The sequence below is a fragment of the Channa argus genome, chromosome 15, assembly GCF_033026475.1.
Source record: "Channa argus isolate prfri chromosome 15, Channa argus male v1.0, whole genome shotgun sequence".
Lineage (NCBI taxonomy): Eukaryota > Metazoa > Chordata > Actinopteri > Anabantiformes > Channidae > Channa > Channa argus.
This window is the reverse complement of record NC_090211.1, coordinates 12,236,633-12,256,800: the sequence shown is the minus strand read 5'-3', so window position 1 is coordinate 12,256,800 and position 20,168 is coordinate 12,236,633. Positions and strand designations below refer to the sequence as shown.

The window sequence follows — 20,168 nt, the reverse complement described above, 5'->3', positions numbered from 1 at the left end:
GTACAGAAGGTTAGGAAACATCCTTGGCCTTGTGCTCAAGAGGCTTCTGTTAATTCTAACATTTTCTTTACAGTTCTTCTATATCCCTTAGGTGCATTGTCGTAATCCTTTTAATCTTCCCCTCACAACAATGCAACATAAGTGAGAACCTCTTAACAACCAGCAGCATTAGAAACTGCCTTAGTTTTATATATTTTATATATATATTTTATATATATATATATATGTTTTATATTTTGCCGAGTTTGTTTTGTACTGTACTGCTTTTGCTGCTGTAGGCTCAAAATTAAGTGGAGGGGCATTTCAGAAAAGGTCAAAATGAGTCACACACAAATGTCAGTGTCCAGCCTGGTGTCCTAGAAAGTTTATGCTGGATGAATTCTCACCTCACAGTTTAAGTGCAGTGCCAGTGTTCAGGGATAATGCACAGTGTGCCCTTTAAATAGTGAGGCAAAGTGTATGAATATGCAGACACGGGCTAGTGAGGTCAATTTTCATACTGCAGATTAGGATTCATGTCCTGTCAACAACCAAATATTATTATTTAATGCCAACTACAGTGTTTCCATAAACTTAAAGTAGTTTAGGCGTGGAACCCAACCCATGTTGACCATAGATTATTTTCCACAATCTTTAACCAGTGTTCATGCACAGATGTAAAAAGTGAGCATGATAAACAAATACTGTTGGCTGTGGACAGTTTGAGCTGTATTTAATTTTACTTTCTCTGTATATTTATATTAAGCTTTGGCAGTTCCAAAATATAATTTCAAATTCCCCCTTTGGTTAATAACTTTCTGTTGAACGAGTTGTGATTCCAATAAACACACAAAAAGCTGTTGTACTAGATTGAAAGTATTTGATTGAAACAAACTTCGATGGGTCTAGAGCCTCACCTTCTCAGACTAGCACAGGGGCACTCAGCGTCCTCACTGCAGTCAATGTTAATGTAACACTCACTCACCAACAAGTTAATAGAAGATGACAAGTGAAGGAAAACAACAGTTCCTGCCCTATAGATGAGATGAATGGCCTAGATAAGCTCTGTGTTTGGTCTGTCTTTGGTAAAAGCTAAAATGAAATGGGCGCTGCAACAATCGTCCTGTCCGGGTCATCTTGCATCTTTATTGTGCATCTGATCCATGACCAAAGGTGAAAGATAAGAAACAGCTAGTAGAGATTGTCATAATACCGTTCTTATATGTTATGAGCCAGTAAGTGAGTTGTGAAGCCATGGAAGAGTATTGTGTCACGAGGAAGGAAACAGAGGATTATTGGAGACACTATTATCGCTCCTCCACATAACTTCAAGCAGCTGGTGTACACCCACAGAATGGAAAAACTGAGATTTGGGGTTCAGCCTGTTGTCTCACAGTGTGACTTAATGGAAGCTATCAAAGGGAAAAACAGCGGAGACTAAGGTTTTGAATGAATTACAGGATAATTGCTGAGGCTTTTAGATGTGGCAAGACGCAGCAGAAGAGAGGGAGGCTGCCAGGGCAAATTCTTAGTAGTTTGGTGAATCCTTGTGAGGGTGAAGCTTGACTTGGGATACATTCTTTGGCAGCTCTGATATTTGGTTTAATTAATGATCAGAGCTTGGTCATGTAGATAAACCATCAGCATCTGTGTCTCTCTCATATCATCTGGTGTGTTTTTCTTTCCTGTCTCTCTCAAGTTGGAGCAATAGCTCGTCTCAAAAGAGCAAATATAGTAGCAGAAAAAGACATGAGAGCTTGTCATCTCAATGACAATGAGTGACAGCACTCCCTCGATACCATGGCAACATGTGGAATTCAACTCAGTACAGCCCATGACAAATCAGGACCTTGATGGTAACTGCTTTCCAACTGAGGACAGCAGGGGAGGGAGATCAAGGATGAAACAGCAATGGTTCTCAAGCTTAATATAAAAAAAGCAATTTGATAGCAAAAATTATTCCTCCTATTGGAGATCAGTTTCATATTTAGCATCATCAGTCATTAGTGGCTGAAGGTATAAAGAGTGCATCAAATAAAATAAAAAGAGTCACAGAAAGCTGTCAACACATGTTTTATATTATTTCTATTAGTGCTGCAAATTTCCTTTGCTTTTTGTAGCATAAAATGCATGACCAGGAGCGATTTGTGTTTTTAAAGTATCAGCTCATGTTTAGATTCAGCACAGCATTAATACATAGCAGTGCCACAGGTGCTGAATGGGAAAAAAAACATGTAAAATCCAGAAGGATTGTAGCTATTTGTTTAGTTCAATCAGTGCCTAATTATAGTTTGGCTATTCATTGAGTTTATGGTAATAATATTATTTATGATGTGGAGTGGTTATAGTAATATTAATGGGTTACATGCAGGTCGATAGGATTTCTGCCAAATTAAGCAGATGTTAGTGTCTGTAATAAACAGTATTGGCCACACAAAGATAAGACTTGTTGAATATAAGTACACAAAGTCAAAAATACTCAAGGAGAGATAAGTGATGTGTTTGTACAATAAACAGAGTCTGGTCAAGTGACCGACTTGGGGAATTCCCTGCTCCGTTCTACCAATGCTTTAATTTCTGTTTAATCCCAGGAGCAGGAGTTTAATGAACCAATTAATTGCAAAATCAGATTAAATCCCCCGAAGCCTTGAAATTATCTCTGTGTGAAGTGTTGCTAGGATGCTCGAGGCACACATACTATTGTCCGCAGATATTTTTTGTTGTAAGATCTCTGTTAGAAGCCTAGAGGTCCTTGTAACACGAACTTACTCTACCCACCTTTGTTATGCTTGTCCACAGGCATAATGGAACAGTGAACTATGAAAATTGGAATGCTATGTGGTCTTGTCTCAACCATGGCCAGAAAGAGAACTGTATTGAAACGCACAGTCTTAAAAATAGCCTTATCTGTGACACACATATGTACAGAGAAATGTAAGGCTCCTGAGGCCAGCTCAGACAGTCCTATGCCTTCCACTCCAGATTAGCACAAGCTAAAGGGCAAGGATCCTCCTGCTCAGACTCTGTAAGGATTGCAGACAGACGACAGACCACAAAACAGACATTTCAGTCAGTAATCCCACTGAGGGTCCACAAAACCCCTTACCACTAAATGTTCAAATCTTGGCTTATGAGGTGACATTGGTCCATAGAGTAGAGGGCTTTATGCACACCTCATTATAGAGAAAGCAGGATGAGACTGGAAAGGCACTGAGATGTCTGAGCTGTTTGAGTGCTTATTTCCTCTTATTGGCACAATGTAAATCAAGAAATATATAAAGATAATGTATAAAATGCCTTAAAACAATGTTATATAAAAAAAAATAGATTTATAAAATTCAAAATCCTTTGATAATACAGAGTAACTCAGATAGTGAGTTCGACAGCAGAATTTCAAAGCCAAAATGATTTTGATCATGGACTGAATGAGTGGCTATGCTGAGGAAGAGTGATAAAGTCATTATAATGGTATGCCACTGGGATTTGAAGAAGGGCTGGGTTAATGGAGAGTCTAAAGTGGTACCAGGCAGGCTGGCGACTCCAACAAATAGTGCTTGGAGACCACAGAACGAACATTAATGACAGAACTGCCTGTGTTGGTTAGAGGCCACTCCTCCCTTCATCCCTGTCCTCCAGGGAATCTCTGGTTACAATATGTGGATTTCTCAGGTGGTGATGCACTTCACAATAGTCTTCACAACATCATCTCAAGTAATTAAAGTATACAATAAAACAGTTGCCTAATCGCATTGATTGGCACAAAAATATAAGAAAAAACATCTAAGAAACATTAAACAGCCATTTTAAATGGCTTCTATGCGGTCTGGAAATCTCACTGATGCCCCAACAATAGGAGAGCATAGAGGAATTCGGCTGTTTTGCGTAATGTTGATGGTTTAAAGACAAAGAACAAAAGGTTTTGTTTTCTGGACACTGGAATTGTAGCAGTTGGTTCCAGAGTAAACAAAATGCCTCCGGAGACAAGAAGAAAACATGTGGCATTATAATACCAAACATTGACATGAACAGGAGGTAATATTTTGCTAATGTTTGAAGGCTAATAGGAGCCAAAAGAATTACTAGGGTCTAAAGAGTATTTACCCATGTGTTTTAAATGATGAGCTAAAATAAGCCATAGATCAGGAATATTGTTGAGATAAGCATCATTATGTTCATAGCTGTAAGGTTTTTGAGATTTTTATAAGTATTTTTTATTACAGTTTATATTTACAGTAAAATTAGGGAAATACAATGAAAAGAGCACATCTCAACACTACTTGATGGTATCAGTATCAATCATTTGCCTTTGCTTGTTAATATTCACAGGACTAAACTGCACAGGATTTTACATGAGATGGTTTTTATACATACAGAGAATACAGAAGCATAATATCTACAACAGAAACTGCAACATTTAGTTTAATATATTTGCATTCTACACCACATGAAAATTTTTGCTGCAATAAACACATGCCTAAAAAATTTTCCTTATAAGTTTAAGGACAGCGCATTGAGCAATGTTTTGTCGTGCTACATGTCATGACAAGCTATTTTCAGAGGCAGCAGAGCATGGACACCATTAAATTATATCAATAAGGATCCAATGTGCAATAACAACATCAAATTTGAAGCAGTGAATTCAGCACGTTGGTCTGACAAGTCTAAAGTCTGGGCGTGTTGTGCACATATCAGAATTTTTCTGCCTCATCTTGAAATAAAATTGTTCACCAATGTTGTATTTGAATCACTGTATCATTGAATTGAATCAAGCTGGTCCCACCCAATGGAAAGCCATTTTGTTTGAGGGATTTCATTTGGATTAGCAATGTCAGCAAATACAAGTTAACTCCATGTCTACTGTCTCAGATTGCCCAGCTTGCCCTTCCTATCGGATTAGGATTAAGGTTTGGATAATGGAGAATAAAAGATTAAGGGCCAGAGAGGAAGGCAATTGTCCTCTTAACCTCTGAAACAAAGTTGGCCTAATAATGATTATCTCCCTGCTCTTTTCATTCTGATTTCTTTGATTTGAAGCTTTTACTCTAATTGTATCCTAGAGATGCAGTTTTCACAGTCAATCCAGTCTCATCCCAAGGCATGTTTGGAGATGAACACTTCCAGTATGTAAATGGCAATTTGCTTGATTAATAAGTTTTCTAGCCTTCCTATTTGTTGTAATTTGATAAATTGGAAAAAGCTAACGGAAGGGCTGTTTTTACTGTAGCTTTAATGTCCTATTAAGTTTACAGAGTATGTTTGTGTCTGTGTGAAACGTTTGTATTACAGATCATTCTCAATTATGTTAGAGTGAAACATTGCAAATGCCAAATAATAGAACTATCTAGAGCTCATTCAATCCTTTGGTGCATTATGAAACTAACAAAAATAATCTCAGCTTCGTGATGTTTATATAGTCCAAGTATTGCAGGACCAGGAGACATCATAGAACTCTTTCATTTCTCTCTTCTTTTTTTTTTTTACTCGGTTGGGAGGTATTTTACACAGATACAATTTCACAGAATGAGGCATACACTATGTACCTGAGATATTTTTGGTTTAGTCAGCCTGGCACCTCTGCTCACATCTTTCCCCCCTCCCCTCCCCTCGTTGTATCTATCGCCATTGTCACACAAAGGCTAATCTCACTCACAGGGTGATTTTTTAGAACATGGCGGAATCACTGACTTGACAAGAGTGAGACAGCCCACAGTGAAGTCACATGAAGAGTGGATCAGTGACTTGCAACAGTCCCTGCAAGCACAAACAAAATATTTTAACATTGTTTCTTGCATGACTGACATCTTGCTTAAATATGAAGGGTTTCCATTGACATTGTAATGAGGCTCTAGTTCATCCTGCTGCCTGCACCCAGACTTCCAATTTCTGTGCATCTGTTATCTAAACCAAACAGTCTGCGGATGTGTGATGTTTTATTTTCTTTCCTTTTTACTCAGCAGCTCTGATTCTGTTCCCCAGTGGTAGCTGCCAAGTGAATGTGTGAAGTTGGTTGATGCTCAGGGCTGCCAGGTGTCTATTTTCCTTGTCTTCCCAACCTTCAAACAACAGCAGCCTCCCTTACAACAGCCTGAAGGGATGTGTGCTAACAGCAATTCCCCAGCTGGGAGGCTAGCAATTACAGCACTCCTCCTCTATCCCTGTAATTGCAAAGGGAGCTGCTTCCTAAGTATACAGACTGCTAGCCTGCCACCAGGGAGACTGGCTTCATCACCTCTGGCAGCCCCAGGTAAATGAGGGCGTTTGGCTGAAGAGTTAAATAAAGGTTGTTTGTTAATAGAGTAGGGTGATTCATATTTCCCTTCAACCATAACCTTTGCAGTTATGTAGCTTCGCTGCCTGGTGAATGGGACAGGTTGCTTCTGGCAAGTACTTAGACAATTAGAGGTGTGTCCATAAAATATGAAAGAAGATGCTTTATGTCGCTAGAATGAAAACAAATATGTGCAACAGAACATAATTCTGCAACCAAATATTGTACCGTTTGCAGCATAATCCGTTTTTTGATGATTCCTTTGGTCACTTTGTTAAGGTACTCATGTTTGTCAGTGCCTTGAAAACAAATCTTACTTGATAGTGTTTATTGTTAAGTGTCACCAAGGGACAAAACTCATTGCTGTTGTTTTTCATAATTTGTCACTTCTCCCACCAATAACAAACCAGATACTTTGTTATCTGTTTGTGGGAGTCATGGCAACAATACCCTGTCATTGGTGGCTGCAGGAGGTTGAGACAGCTAAAAGTAGTTAACAGCGCTGCTCTAATTACTGTAGATGGTTAGCACAGCAATGTACAAGATGGTGATGGTGAATTAGACACAGCAACACACCTTTGCGTAATGTTGATGGTTTAAAGACAAAGAACAAAAGGTTTTGTTCCTCCTCTGCCTGTAAGGATTCAGAAATCTAATCAGGTACTGTGTGTGTGTGTGTGTGTGTGTGTGTGTGTGTGTTTTGGGGTGTTATGCAACAGGATATTCAGCAACAATAATCTGACGTTTATGTTTTAAGCTAAATAAACACAAGATTCTCCATTATACGATTTTCGTAAAACATATTTATTTCTTACTTCACAAAAATTACATTACTGCAAATCTGCTTAATTTCCATGTTTGTAAAGCAATGCATACAGCAAAATAGTTGCAGTACATGATAATTGAATGACCTCTAAAAATGCTTACATGTGTATGTTCATAAAGGCTGAATAAAACTCAACCACACATGACATTTAAATGACGAATTCTGGCCAAAATGGGTGGGTTTTAATTTTCTTCAGCTACACCAAATCACTGAAAGTAGAGTACAAATATTTAAAGACCTTCATGTGGCTCATCACTCTCTTAAATATACCGAAGGATCCATATCTGCCATTTCAGCACAAATCAGTGAGTTTAAGTCATATGAGCTGTTTTTTGTTTAGAAAGAGCAATAAATGATTTGTTGACAAATTTAGAAAAGGGAAAAAACATCTCAAAGGATAATGTTAAGAGCTTCTATTGGGTCCAAGAGGTGGTAGAAGTACACAAAATCATTACTCAAGTAAAAATGCACATACTTTAAAATGAGTAAATTAAATACTCATTTTGAAGCGATAGTACATGGTCTAAAAAGAGGGGCCTGGTGGCCCAGTGGTAGAGCATTTGGTTGGGATGCAGAAGCCGACAGATCTGAATCCCACCGAACCCAAGCCCGGAAAAAACGGGAGGGTTCCGGCAGGAAGGGTTCCGGCAGGAAGGGTTCCGGCAGGAAGGGCATCCGGCGTAAAAAGACTCATGCCACATCAACGTGAGGAATGCTTTCCACTGTGGCCGCCCCTGAAGGGACAAGCCAAAAGCTGTTGATCTTTTTAGTACATGCTCTAAAAATTTACAAAAGAACAAGTACTCCACTAAGAAATTGATCGGTCTAGGCATCAATCTGAGTGGATAACTGATAAAAAAAAATTTAATAAAAGTATTTTCAACACTAATGAACTTGATAATATATAGTCCGGATTTGTTAGACAAACAAAAAAGGGTAATAAAAGATTTCTAGAAATAAATAAAGTAGGAGTCAAAGATCTCTGTTAACTACTGACTCGGTGTGGATTTAAAACTACAGCTTGTAAAGGTGGAGCTGATTAATCCATTTCCCATCCATTTTGCTTAAAGAATCTCCATCTGCAAAGTGACTGGTAATTTAAAACTGCTTAAAAAAGTATTGGAGTAGAAAGTGCATTTTCCTCTTTATTGTAGTGAAGCAAATGAAGAAATAAGAAAATTTAAATACTTCAGTAAAGTAAAAGAACAAAAACGACTTCAGTACAGCAATTGAGTAAATGTACTTAGTTACTTACCACCTCTGGATCCTAATCAGCATTCCTCTGTGGAAACTCTAGTGGTTAAAACAAAACATTGCAGTCGAAATGTATTTTATTATATTATCTTGACAGGTCAACCATAAACCTCCTGCCATAAATGGATCTATGTTTTATTGCAGTACTCCAGAGATCAAGGCGGTGCTATCACTCAGGTCTAATTGACATGATGAGGAGCTATTACAGTATTGATCCACCTGGCAAGTAGCAGTGGATCAGCTGGGGCCTGTATTGACCTTACTAAGTGGATCCACAGACCTCTGAGGGTCAGACAAATGTTAAGGGGATATTGCCATATCATCAGTGGAAAAGTAAAAAAAAAAAAAGAAGTGGTTATCAATATAAAACCTAAAAATTTCCTGGTAAAAAAATTATACTGACCCTTCACATAATACCCGTAAAACGTTGTGCTTTTAAAAAAAATGTTTATGTAATTACAAGTAAACTGGACATAACGTGTGGTGGCCCATGAATAAACCTGGTTGGTTAGGCAGCTTAGTGAGCTAATATCATAGCAATAAATTATCATAAAATAGACTTTTGAACTTTTTATACATCCACCAAATACTGTACATACACTGCATAACAAAACCTCCAGAATGGTAAAATTATCAAAATCACATATCACACACAAGTGACCAACATGAGTCTATCACCATAGATTCTATTTCAGTTCCAGCCAAAGTCATGACCAGTCAGCTGGTAAAACTTGCTATTGAAGGGTTTATAAAAGTCTCGCAGCCTTTGCACCACCTCTGGGTCAATATTAGGATGGGTCCTGCCTTTGGTTTTGCCCAGGCAGTGTGGCTTGCTGTTCCCCTCGGGTCTCTTAAGGCAGGGGAAGCCCTTCGCTGGGTTAAAGTGGAAATACTTCTCTGTGATCACCCTCCTGAGGCCAAGAAATTCTTGGACACGGGCCATCTCACCTGCAGGATCGCTAATCAGATGCTCTCCACTTACAAACAGCAGCTGATCCATAGGGAAATACTGGAGCCAGCGCTCAAGGTGCTTGGCATACATGCCAATTTGAACAGCGCTCCATGTGGTGTCTATCAGACCTGCTGACATGTTCTTAAATGTCAGGCTCTCGAAAGAGGGGATGTCTGGCTTCTTGGAGTGGGTCTGAGTGTAGTCTGAAATGGCTCTTGTGACAGGGTCCCGGACCACTACAATCAGCTTTGTGTCTTTAGACATGGTATAGATTCGAGAAGGGACCTCCTTGGTGACAAAGTAGCTGGGGGTCTTCTCCATTGTCAGTTGGCCATCTGATGACTTAGGCATCAATTCCCTGTAAAGGACAGAAACACACTGATTTACATTTCCACTGCAGACATGATGTGACACAAACATAACTCTGTAAAATTGTTCAAAGTCATTCTAAGTCACTTCTCTTTGAAGCCAAAAAAATAATAAAACTCCCATAAAGTATGATGAGATTGGCACTGACACAGTCTCTCCATGGCAGGTTTAATACTTTCACACAGGAACTAGTCAATCATCATCAAGAAGACTTTTGTAGACATCCCAAGCAACATTAACAGGATAATGACATGGAGTCATTGGTAGAGGTGTCCAATCAATCATCTGTGATAGCTTACACAGTTCACATTTCATACACAGTTCATGACATATTCTAAACACAACCCTAAAGGAAGTCATTCTTCTCCAGCTGCTGCATTTAAGTCTCAATCCTCTCTCAAAGCCCACAATCCTCACACTGAAATATTCTGCACTTTCATTACATTTGACAAAAGATGGTTTACCTCTGATTGGGATGAGGAATGCTTCTCAATGTCAATAACAAGAACTGCACCCTTCTCCTGATACATTTTAGTATTCTTGTCAAAAGCACTATGTAAAAATGCAAAGCTTGGGAGCTGTTTATTTCTATAACTGAATTTTCTTCTTGACCCTGGATGTCTCTAGTTGATTGTAATATAGCCTGTTAACTGCAGCCCTGACTAGATAATGGCTAATGTGAGCCATAGGGGATTAGGACTAAGCTACACCAGAGCATTAGAGGCTGGTTGACTACTTTTTTGGCTGGCTGGGTGGCTGGCTTGTGTCTGTAGAGAATGATGACAGTAGATGAAAAGAAAGAAGAAAAGCAGTTTCTCCTACAAGGGATGGGCACAGTTACATAAATCCTAGTATAGTCAAATGGCACCCCAATGTTTTATTTAATATGCTACATTTTGTGCCACTTATTCAACTCTGAAAGATGTCGGTGCATCTTATAAGAAAATACTCCTCATTCAACAATCCACCGAAAAAGTCAGTGTCGTCTCCTTAAAACGTCTCACTGCAAGAGTCATGTTGTGGCTTCTCTTGTTAAAATGTAACATTACGCTAGTAATAGTAGTTAATAGTACAGGACATTGTCTATTGCGTTGTGTCCAGGTGCTATTTATAAAATCTTTAGAGACTTTGGATATGATCATAAACATTAGGCTGCAATGACTTTTAGGAATGTTATCGTAACTTCCTGGTAAATGTATAAGCAGACTTGCACCAAAACCATCCCATGGCAAAAGATTTTCTGCTTTTGCATTTAAGACTTCTATTAATTAACTACATCAAAGAAACATTTCCCCGTAGTAACTCAATAAGTACGAGACCTCATGTTTTGAATGCCAGAGCAGAAATATGTATCTGCTTTATGCAAAGGCTGGAAATTAACAGAAGTGATTTGATGTCCTATGTTCACAAGCATCAGCTCCCAGTAGTCTTCGTGTGGGTTTAAGTCGGTTAAAAGCTAAATTATCTGATAATGTGAGAAGTTGATCTAAAATGAACAACAGGAAAGCAGTGTTGCCGTGTCATTAGAGTGATTACCATAATTTCTAACCATCTGCTGGCACATGCACAAGGAGCTTCAGTATCCCTCTCCAAACCCAGCAGCTTTCACCCTAATAATTTATCTGGGGAAAACAAGCAGAAATGACACTGCAAGATTTTAAGTACTGAGAAAAAACTTTAGTAATTGTGGGAAAAGTAGCACCACCCATACCTCACTATGAATATATGAACTCACAAGGTCTTACAATGTTTTACAAAAACATGCCATCTCCTTCCTTCTCTTCTCTTTGGTCTTACACATCTATTCCACTTCTCTCTGACTCTCAGCCTTAGCCACCATTGTATGTGGTGGAAAAGCCACAAACCTAATCAAGGTAATAGGTACGAGGACACAAATAACTCTACCAGAACCCATTGCAATTATCTTCCGCATCTCTAGGATACCAACAAGCAGAGCACTGTAGGCCTTTCTTGGGGCCTCAAGGGACAAAAAACCTAACAATCAAACTTTCCACTTAGTCCCAGAGCAAAACAATCTGCGTGAGGAGTACATGCATTATTCATCTTAGCAGAGATAGAGCATGGGAGAACATCTCTGACTGAGAAAGGAGTGAGAGCGTTGCCTTAGGGGGCCAGATGCAGCAAGCTTTCACAATTTGTTCTGCTTAATAAACAATGTCGCCTGCAACCAATAGGTTTCAGTGAATCCTCATCTATCAATCAGCCGAGTGTCGTCATTGAGCTTCAAAACAACAACAACACCAAAAAACTAATCCAACAGGGGCCTCGAATGTACTTTAACTTTTGCCCTGTCATAAATTTAGCATGTTGTGTTATTGATTTTATAAATCTACACGGTTAAAAAATGCTTTACTATGAATTAACATCTAAGTGGTGTGTAAGTGTATTTTCTAAGTCTTACAGAAGAATTTCTACCTATAATTGGTGCAGTGAAACCTACATATGTGCGTATGCTAACGGAAAGATTTTTTGCACACCGTGTCCTGCTGAACTTGCAGGAGTCCAGATGGTTTAGAGAGTGAGATAAAGCAGAAGAAGAAGGTTTAACGGCAAAATTGTCATAGATGGAATCAGCAGAGCTGTCAGAGGCTAAAGCGTACATTCAACGCCCCCCAAATCCTCAGATGATGTGTATTTTCCTGCACCAGTAGCTCAAGAAAAACCACACCTACTACAACATACAGATACAGCGGATATTAATCCAGGGATGGTGTGTTGTGTAATTTGCTTGCGTTTTGTCTGTCAGGCAGTCGGGTGTGTCCATTAAACTGGCTGTTGGGGAGGCAACGTTTGAAAGATGGTGCCTTGTTTACATTATCTGCTATCAGGAAGCAAGTTCATTTACAGGGCTGCTGCATGATGCCATCAGTAATTAGTACACTAGAACAAGTACACTCTTAATATTTATTTATTTATTGAACAGTACTATGTTTGATTGACACTTATTGGCGTCTATCTTTTAGATGTATATATCACTATAACATGGCACGGCTGCAAAAAAAGGCCAGCACAGCATTATCTAATGTCATGACAAGTTCTAATCTTACTACAGCTCTGAGAAGGACTGAGCTACTGTGGGAACCGTTTCTCTTCTCAAAGACAGGATGAGAGGTGATGGTATGTAGCCACTTAGAATAATCAGACCAACTTACTGTGAGATGAGTTCCAGACAGAAATCAAAGAGGAAAGTCGTATAGGGACAGTGTTCTCTGGCTATTGCAGCGCATCTTATCATTGTTATGGAAGTTATCATCATGAGGCTTTTTACATTCAGGACCTTCTTATATTCTATAATGTTAAACAACAGCCAGTGTCTAAGCAGCAGCAACAATCATGGTGAAAGGAAAGGCTCTTTTTCCCATGCTCCATTATTACTTTCAGCATGCAGAACCCAAGGCCACCTGGCTGTCTGATGGAGACAGTCCCAGTTTGAAGACAGGAGGAGGACGGGGAGGAGGAGGGGAGGAACAGTGTGCGAGCCAGTCTGGCTTCCCTCACACAACTGTCAGCCTTGCATTAACACATAACAGTTTTGACAGCCGGTTGTTTATAGAACCAAAGAACACGGCATTTTTTATTAGGGTGGTGGTGCTGGAATAAAAACATAAAGTAATACTAAACCAATCACTCTGGTCACACACATTGATTACACACCCAGTTAAAATGGTTAGAAACCATTCTTGTAATCTGTAAAATGGTTTAGCTATATGGTGAACAAATAAATGTAACATTTGTTACACTGTTACAACAGTGTCACATGGGGCCATCAGTATGAATTTCGTTGTTTTCCATGACAATTCATAGGGATATTCAACAGGTGTCTGACAGATGACATTTGACTGCAAGCTAGCCCAATATATGTTTCCCTAAGACTGGGTGTATCTAAAACATTTTCACTCCAAAAAAATCAGTCATTGCTTACTTTGTCCAATGAGCAGTTATAATTTTTTTATTTTTTCATTGTATAAGAGAATTTCTTTATATGTAATGTGTGTTTCTAACTTTATGCTTATTGATACATTGGGTAATTCCTCGTAGACACGTGCTGGTTTCTAAAGTTGCTCTGGCTTTCTGTTGGGGAGTCTCTGTGGTGAAACAACACAATTCTCTAAAAAATACAACAAAGGAGAGAGTTAGAAAGTCAACAACTCGAGAGGATATAATGACGTGAACTTGTTCGAGTGTTTCCAAAAGGCTGTAATAAATGCTGTGTTTTGACAAATTGCCTTTAGCAAAAGCCCAGAGGGTTGTTGCAACAAATCAAATCTTCAATCTCCACAAGAGGGAGGAGTGATGCAAATTACCATTATTGACAATAACTTGGTCCAGATGTGGCTCAAATCACATGGTTGGCAGTTCAACTCCTGGTGTGTCCTTGGGCAAGATGCGGAACACCAAGTTACTCCCGGTGTGTGTGTTTGTGTGTGTGTGTCCACTTGTTTGTTGCTTTGGATAAAAATTCTACCAAACAAAAAAAAAATCTAAGTTCAAGGAATGTTGGATAAAGTCTTTTTTTCTTTCACAAGACATCGATTTCTGTTACGTTTATGGTTGGGAATTTGAAACAGCAGCTACAGTTTGATTTCTTTGTCATGGTGTCTCATTATCAACACACTTCTCCCATCTTTTCTACTCAGTGTGCTGACACATTAGTTTGAGATGGGAGATATCTATACTGAGCTATCAGACATGCACCAAACCCCCTGTGTCCTTCCAAAGAAGTAAAAGTGTAGCATAAGCAAAAAGCCACCAGTGGACTCACATGAACCTACGTTTGGAAAACCAAACTTTCAACACAGAGGAAGTCAACTTTCAGGCTAAAAAGCATAAGAGTTTTGAGTCTTTTCTTGGGCAGGTTCCAGTGAATGCTTTTTCTGACAAACTCCTGCTGGGCTTCATTAAAGGGCACTTTCACCCTTCTGAGCACATTTGCATACAAAGTGAAGGCAGAGAAAACATGTTTCACACTAATTGTCTCCTCTTTTATTGTCAGGGTTAATGCAGACCTCAGGGGGTCCCCAGTATCCCTTTTCACTGAGCTCTGTAATACTGTTGCGCTTTCTAAGGACTCACTGCAAATTTACAGCCATCTATCCGCCACTTGCCTGCAATAAGTTTCCCTGGGGTTCTGTGGAGGATTAGTCCGTCTTCTCTGACACCCTCAGTGAATTAGTAAGAAGGCCGCTCATTGTTCTACATATGGAACCTCAAGAGGCAAAACACGGTCTCAGCAATTAAGTCACATCCACTGCGTAGAACTCAAAAGACCTTGAATTGAGGGCACATTCAGGAGATGAGCAGTTAACCTGCCACAAAAAGACTTACAGGAGGAAGTCAGAATTATGCTGATATTAAATAAAGAAGGGGCCTGGGGAGGAAGCTGTTCCCACGGCTTTTGGGAGTTGCCTCCTGTGCTCTCTGTGAGTAAGTGTGCACAATTGTCTGACTGCTTCTCTTTTTCTGTTTCTCTGCGTGAAAACGTGATGTGTTGTGCTTGGTGTCCTGCTGTGCGGGGGCCTCTCCTCTATGTGAGGCTCCTGGAGGATGGACACAGAAGACTTCCAGCAGGATGGACACACCAATCACAACATAAAAATGGTGGGGGTACAACTCAATGCCACCACAGGAGCTGATAAGCCCACCCAGCGGATTGCTTCGCTCTCCCACATAATGCTCACCATTTGTCTGAAGTGAAACATGGGGACAAACAAATCAATGGACATCTTTGCCATGGCTTTATGTTCGTAGTTTATCTCCTCTCAGACATGCTCTTCAATAAACTTATGAAAACTTTCAACGGGCCTCAAATAGGTTCGCATACATCTAAGCACTCGAATAAAATGCTAATTAATGAAGTAAGCACCAGACCATAGGCGGAGAAACATATTCACCAAAAACAACGGGCCAGGGTCTTCTCAGCTAAATGATCATTAGGGGTTGACCCAGTGTTGTGTGGGGTCAGTCGGTAGCACAGTGCGTTCTCGGACACAATTCAATCCAAGTTGTTTTAATTAGCCAGATCAACTGAACAAGAAGCTGTTATGACCCCGTTACATATGGCTGCATATTAAGCCTTTTCTTCAGCTGCATTTCATATATTCCATCTTTAACAGGAGCTGCTTCTTAATTTAGACATTTTCTCATTTTTAACATGCAGAACTTGTGGCTTATCTATCTCTCATAATCAGCATAAACAACAATAAGTTAAAGAGAAATTGACTTGGAGCTGTTTTGATTAGTTCATGTTGACTGGTCTGCAGAGATGGACAAAAGACCTTCACAAACTGATCATCCAAAACAGTGCTTAACCTATCCGGAAATTCTTAAAGGAGCTTAAGCGAGAAGGCCTTTGAACAATGCTCCACTTCCCCTATTGTGGCTTTGCGGAGCCAGCTTTGAAACAGTGTCTAGATCCTTTGACGTTACCTGTTAACCCCTCAGATCAGTCAGATGGGCACTTGAAACACCAGCATCTCTTATTGTCTCTTATCAACAGTTTTTTTTATTTTTTTTAGGTAAAACATTCAATTCAGAATCATTTCCAGGAATATTCAGGACATGTCAAAGATCAATGTGTTCCATAGATATAGAGTGTTTGTGGTTTATTTCCACTAAGAGCAGCAACTTGCGTAATTGCTCAGCTGTGTCAACAATAAAGAGCTTCCATAATAAAGTGTGAGGTAAAATATAGCAGCAACGACAGAGAATACAATAAAAATATTACATTACGCAACGTTGAAGGTGTAAGCAGCCTCAGATCCCCTGTCTCTGCCTGTGACATTGACATCTATCTGGATCGAAGATCAAAACAAATTACTGCTACTGATTCAATACGCTGGAATTCATAATCTTGATTCACGCTCCCGGCTGCTCAAGGGTGATGGCATGATGTAACTTGTTGACTCTAAACCAAAAACCAAAGGCTTTCTTTAAGCTGCATCCAGAATTCAGGTCAGGTCTAAATGGAAGCTCTGCTTGATCTTTTTCTCCCCGTTGCTCCCACCCCAACCCTTGTCAGAGAGCCACAGAAATAAAGATTTTTTTTTCTTTCCAGGAACTCTGAGGAGTCAGCAAACAAGCGGAAAATTGATTTGGCTTTGTAAATATCCATGACTGAGATTATTATTCTTAATATAAATGTAGCTTTCTGCTCAAATTGTGACCTGTGATGGTGCTGATGTTACGCTGCACCTGTAGCTGTTTAAACTTTATGGGTCACCATATGTTGAAATGATTGGTACTACTTTCTCGAGTTATCACCTGATGTCACCTTATCAGCAGTATTTTATTGCAGGACTTAACCAACAACTGTGCTTTAGTTTCATTTTCAACAACATACAATGTTTTTACCAGTAATTCTCAGTTTTCCAGAAATAGTAAGCGCCATTATTACATATGCTTCCCTTTTGTTGTATGAGTGGCCTCAGTATGAAAAATAACCAACTATAACAGCAGGCTTAAAAAAGATAATAACTAGTCAAACAGAAGTTGCCTTCAGCTGAGTGCTTATACATTGGCACAGATATTTTTACAGCTTAAATTATACTTCACGGCAAAAGTGTATATTGTAGTATCCAGTTAGACTAATTTTATTATTAAAACCTGAAAAATCTACTAACTGTTTCTACTTGCTTTGGTCTGTAAAAGAACTTTTGTAAAGTGTATTTGTATCAGTATTTTATCACCTCCTCACCTGTCATAATTACATAAACCTACTGAAATATAAGTTGATCCAACAGCTGATATTTTAAAGCTTATGTTCTTTGTACTGTTGCATCAAATGAACTTCACGACTTGCCATAAGACACTTAAATATTATACCCTTAAAAATGAAAAAGAAAATTAGCAAAAGAGAAACACGTTTGAGTAAAATGAATATAACGCAGTTACACGCTCAAACCAAATGATGTTTAATTGATTTGAAAAGATGCCGCATGTGTGCTCATTCATACTTTTTAATGGTTGAGAACATACTTTTAGGAGTTTTTGAGTTTTTAAGTTGTGATTTTCACGTGGTAAAATCATGAAATAAAAACTATAGAAGCTGAAGCAATTGAAAAGTTGTAAATTCAGAGCAGGACCGTTGGTTTCACTGGCTTCATACTGTTTAACTCTAGTGTTGTTTGGCGCTGGCGTTGCGCTAAAACGCCGGCCTAATGAATGAATTGAAGTGCTGGCAGTGCACATTTAACTTCTTTTCGGTCAATCTCTCTCTCTCTCTCTCTCTTTCTCATTTACTCGATGTTTGATGTACCTGTACCACTCCAGTCCCTTGTCGTAGTTGCGGTCGAAGAAGTGCGGCTCCGCTCCCACCGCTCGGATGTCTGGATGCAGACGGAGAAACTCCAGCAGCGCCCGGGTCCCTCCTTTCTTCACCCCGATGATGATTGCCTGGGGCAACTTTTTACTTTCCGAGTCATTTAAGAAACCTGACATGGCATTATCATCCAACGTCTTCGCCTCGGCCCTAATCTCATTCCACTCTTCTCCTCTGCTGTCCAAGTCGTTTTCGTTATTCAGCAAGTCCCTGGACGCCCCTAAAGAAGTCTCCTGGTTGTCAACTTCTGCGTCGTTTTCGTGTCTGTTCACGGAGCCGTACGTCAGGGTTGGCATAGTGGAGCAGTAGCCCACACAGCAATAAATCATATACACCCAAAGGGACAGCATTATACAGAATACAAAGAGTTTGTTTTTCACGTGGGATGATGGCACAACATGTAGACTGTGCAAAATCGGACTATATTCCATAGGACTGCTGTGAAAAAGTTATATTCCAGTTAACAAGCATTTTGGCTAAAGGGATTCACTTCTCTGCCATGGCTCAAATCCTGGAAAACCCGATGCGCAAAATTTCAAAATACATATAAGTACCAGAAGGGAAACTGGAATTGTACGACGCGTGTTCACCCCCGGCTTTAACTTCACATCTGCTTGGAAACAATAAAAACAATACCACTGGGGGTTAAATAATAAAAATAAAAAATCACGAAAAAGGCTGTGAAAATACCGCCATGTGAGTGATACGCGCGTCAGGGACTCTACTCGTCTCCCATCACTTGGTCTCTGTGTGTGAGCGCTCTCGCAGCAGCAGCATCACGTTATCTACTACACCAGGCAGCCGTGTCAAGAAACACACGAGCCTGTAAAACCTTACTTCCGGTCAATGTTTTCAAAGTAAACCTGTTTCAGCCTGGTAACGTAAACACAAAAAAACTACTGTGCCATGTCACTAATTGTAGCCCATAGAAAATGAGCCACATAATAATTAAAAGTGTGTGGTAAGAACACTACTAAAATAAAAATACTGGGGAAAATAATCAAAAAAGTCAAAAGATTGGAGGGACATGTATGTGCATCCACCCTGCACTGCATGTTACAAATAATGTTCAATCGTGCTGTCAGGTATGTGCAAAATACTGAGAAGCTAAAACATTTATGTCCTGATCTCTTCCAGGAAGAGATCTTTCCCATCCTGGGTTGCAGAAGGGTTCACCAAATGGCATAATGAGTTTGTAGTTGAAATCAAATGGTATGGCCTTCAGTCACCATTTAGTTAGCGATATGTCGAGTAAGGAGGATGGACACGGGATCCAATAAGTAGATTAGTGATATTTTAATGTATTTTAAAGGTATGAGGTTTGCTGCAAGACCAGTCTTCATCTATTTATGATTTCTTTTGATAGAATTTATTAGGCTATCACAGGCAGACATATTTTAATGACATGAGTTTAAAATATTAAAAAAACACAAATATATATGGGCCTTTTATTTTTGATATTGAACAAAGTGCAAAAATGTTGCAATTGTCCCATCTTATTGTTTGTGTTGAGATGTGAAACAAAACTCCCCACAAGATCTTTTCAGATGGTTAACATAAAATGTGCTTGTTTTGTGTTTGTGTGTGTGGTGGGGGATTTTTTTTTTCTTGTTTTTTCAGCCAACTTTTATTTTGAAAGTTGTAGCGATTCCGGTCTTTCCTGGTTTGACACACTTGAGGGCGGATGACTGAACATTCCCTCCGATCTGAACAAATTACAGCCTCGAGTGTCAAACACTGTACGAAACTGTAAACGAGAAGTAAAGTTAGTGTTATTTCAGTTTTCTGTGACACTGAAATAAACTTTAAACCAGGAGTTTAAGTCAGCAATACAGTTGTTCAATACATAAGAATTTGAAAGAAATAATTTTGACAATCTCCTGGTATTTTGTTCAATTTATACTGTTAAAGCTGAAAGCTTTTTTATCTGCAGTTAAAGACCTGTCCAGTATTTTGAGCTTGAAAACATGCAAACTTATCACATACGTTGATAAGTTATATCGCAACGTTTGTCTTATAAATTGACAGATACATATTTAACACAGCTCTTTGCATGGTTTCAAAAGAAATAATGCACAAGTATACAAGCTTTCGCAATAACAAGGGGCCCCATGTAATCATAGAAGACAAAATCTCTGGCTATCACAAATCACCTATCCTGTGTATTTCTATGAACACAAAA

The 20,168-nt window shown here is 39.2% G+C and overlaps 1 protein-coding gene across 1 annotated transcript; it reads right to left on the bottom strand.

Moving 5' to 3' along the window:
* Positions 1–8,884: 8,884 nt before the first annotated feature.
* hs3st3b1a (heparan sulfate (glucosamine) 3-O-sulfotransferase 3B1a) lies at positions 8,885–18,749 on the bottom strand. Its single transcript, XM_067478263.1, has 2 exons — positions 17,924–18,749; positions 8,885–9,637 (listed from the first exon to the last, which is right to left on the bottom strand). Exons 1-2 carry the CDS (start codon positions 18,415–18,417, stop codon positions 9,019–9,021), a joined length of 1,113 nt encoding a protein of 370 aa, XP_067334364.1. The 5' UTR covers positions 18,418–18,749; the 3' UTR covers positions 8,885–9,018.
* Positions 18,750–20,168: the final 1,419 nt, after the last annotated feature.

Coding starts and splice junctions, on each gene's coding strand:
- hs3st3b1a (XM_067478263.1), bottom strand. CDS start 18,417: ATGGAATATAGTCCGATTTTGCACAGTCTACATGTTGTGCCATCATCC. Junction 9,638..17,923: donor AAGGGACTGGAGTGGTACAG/GTACATCAAACA, acceptor TGTCCTTTACAG/GGAATTGATGCCTAAGTCAT.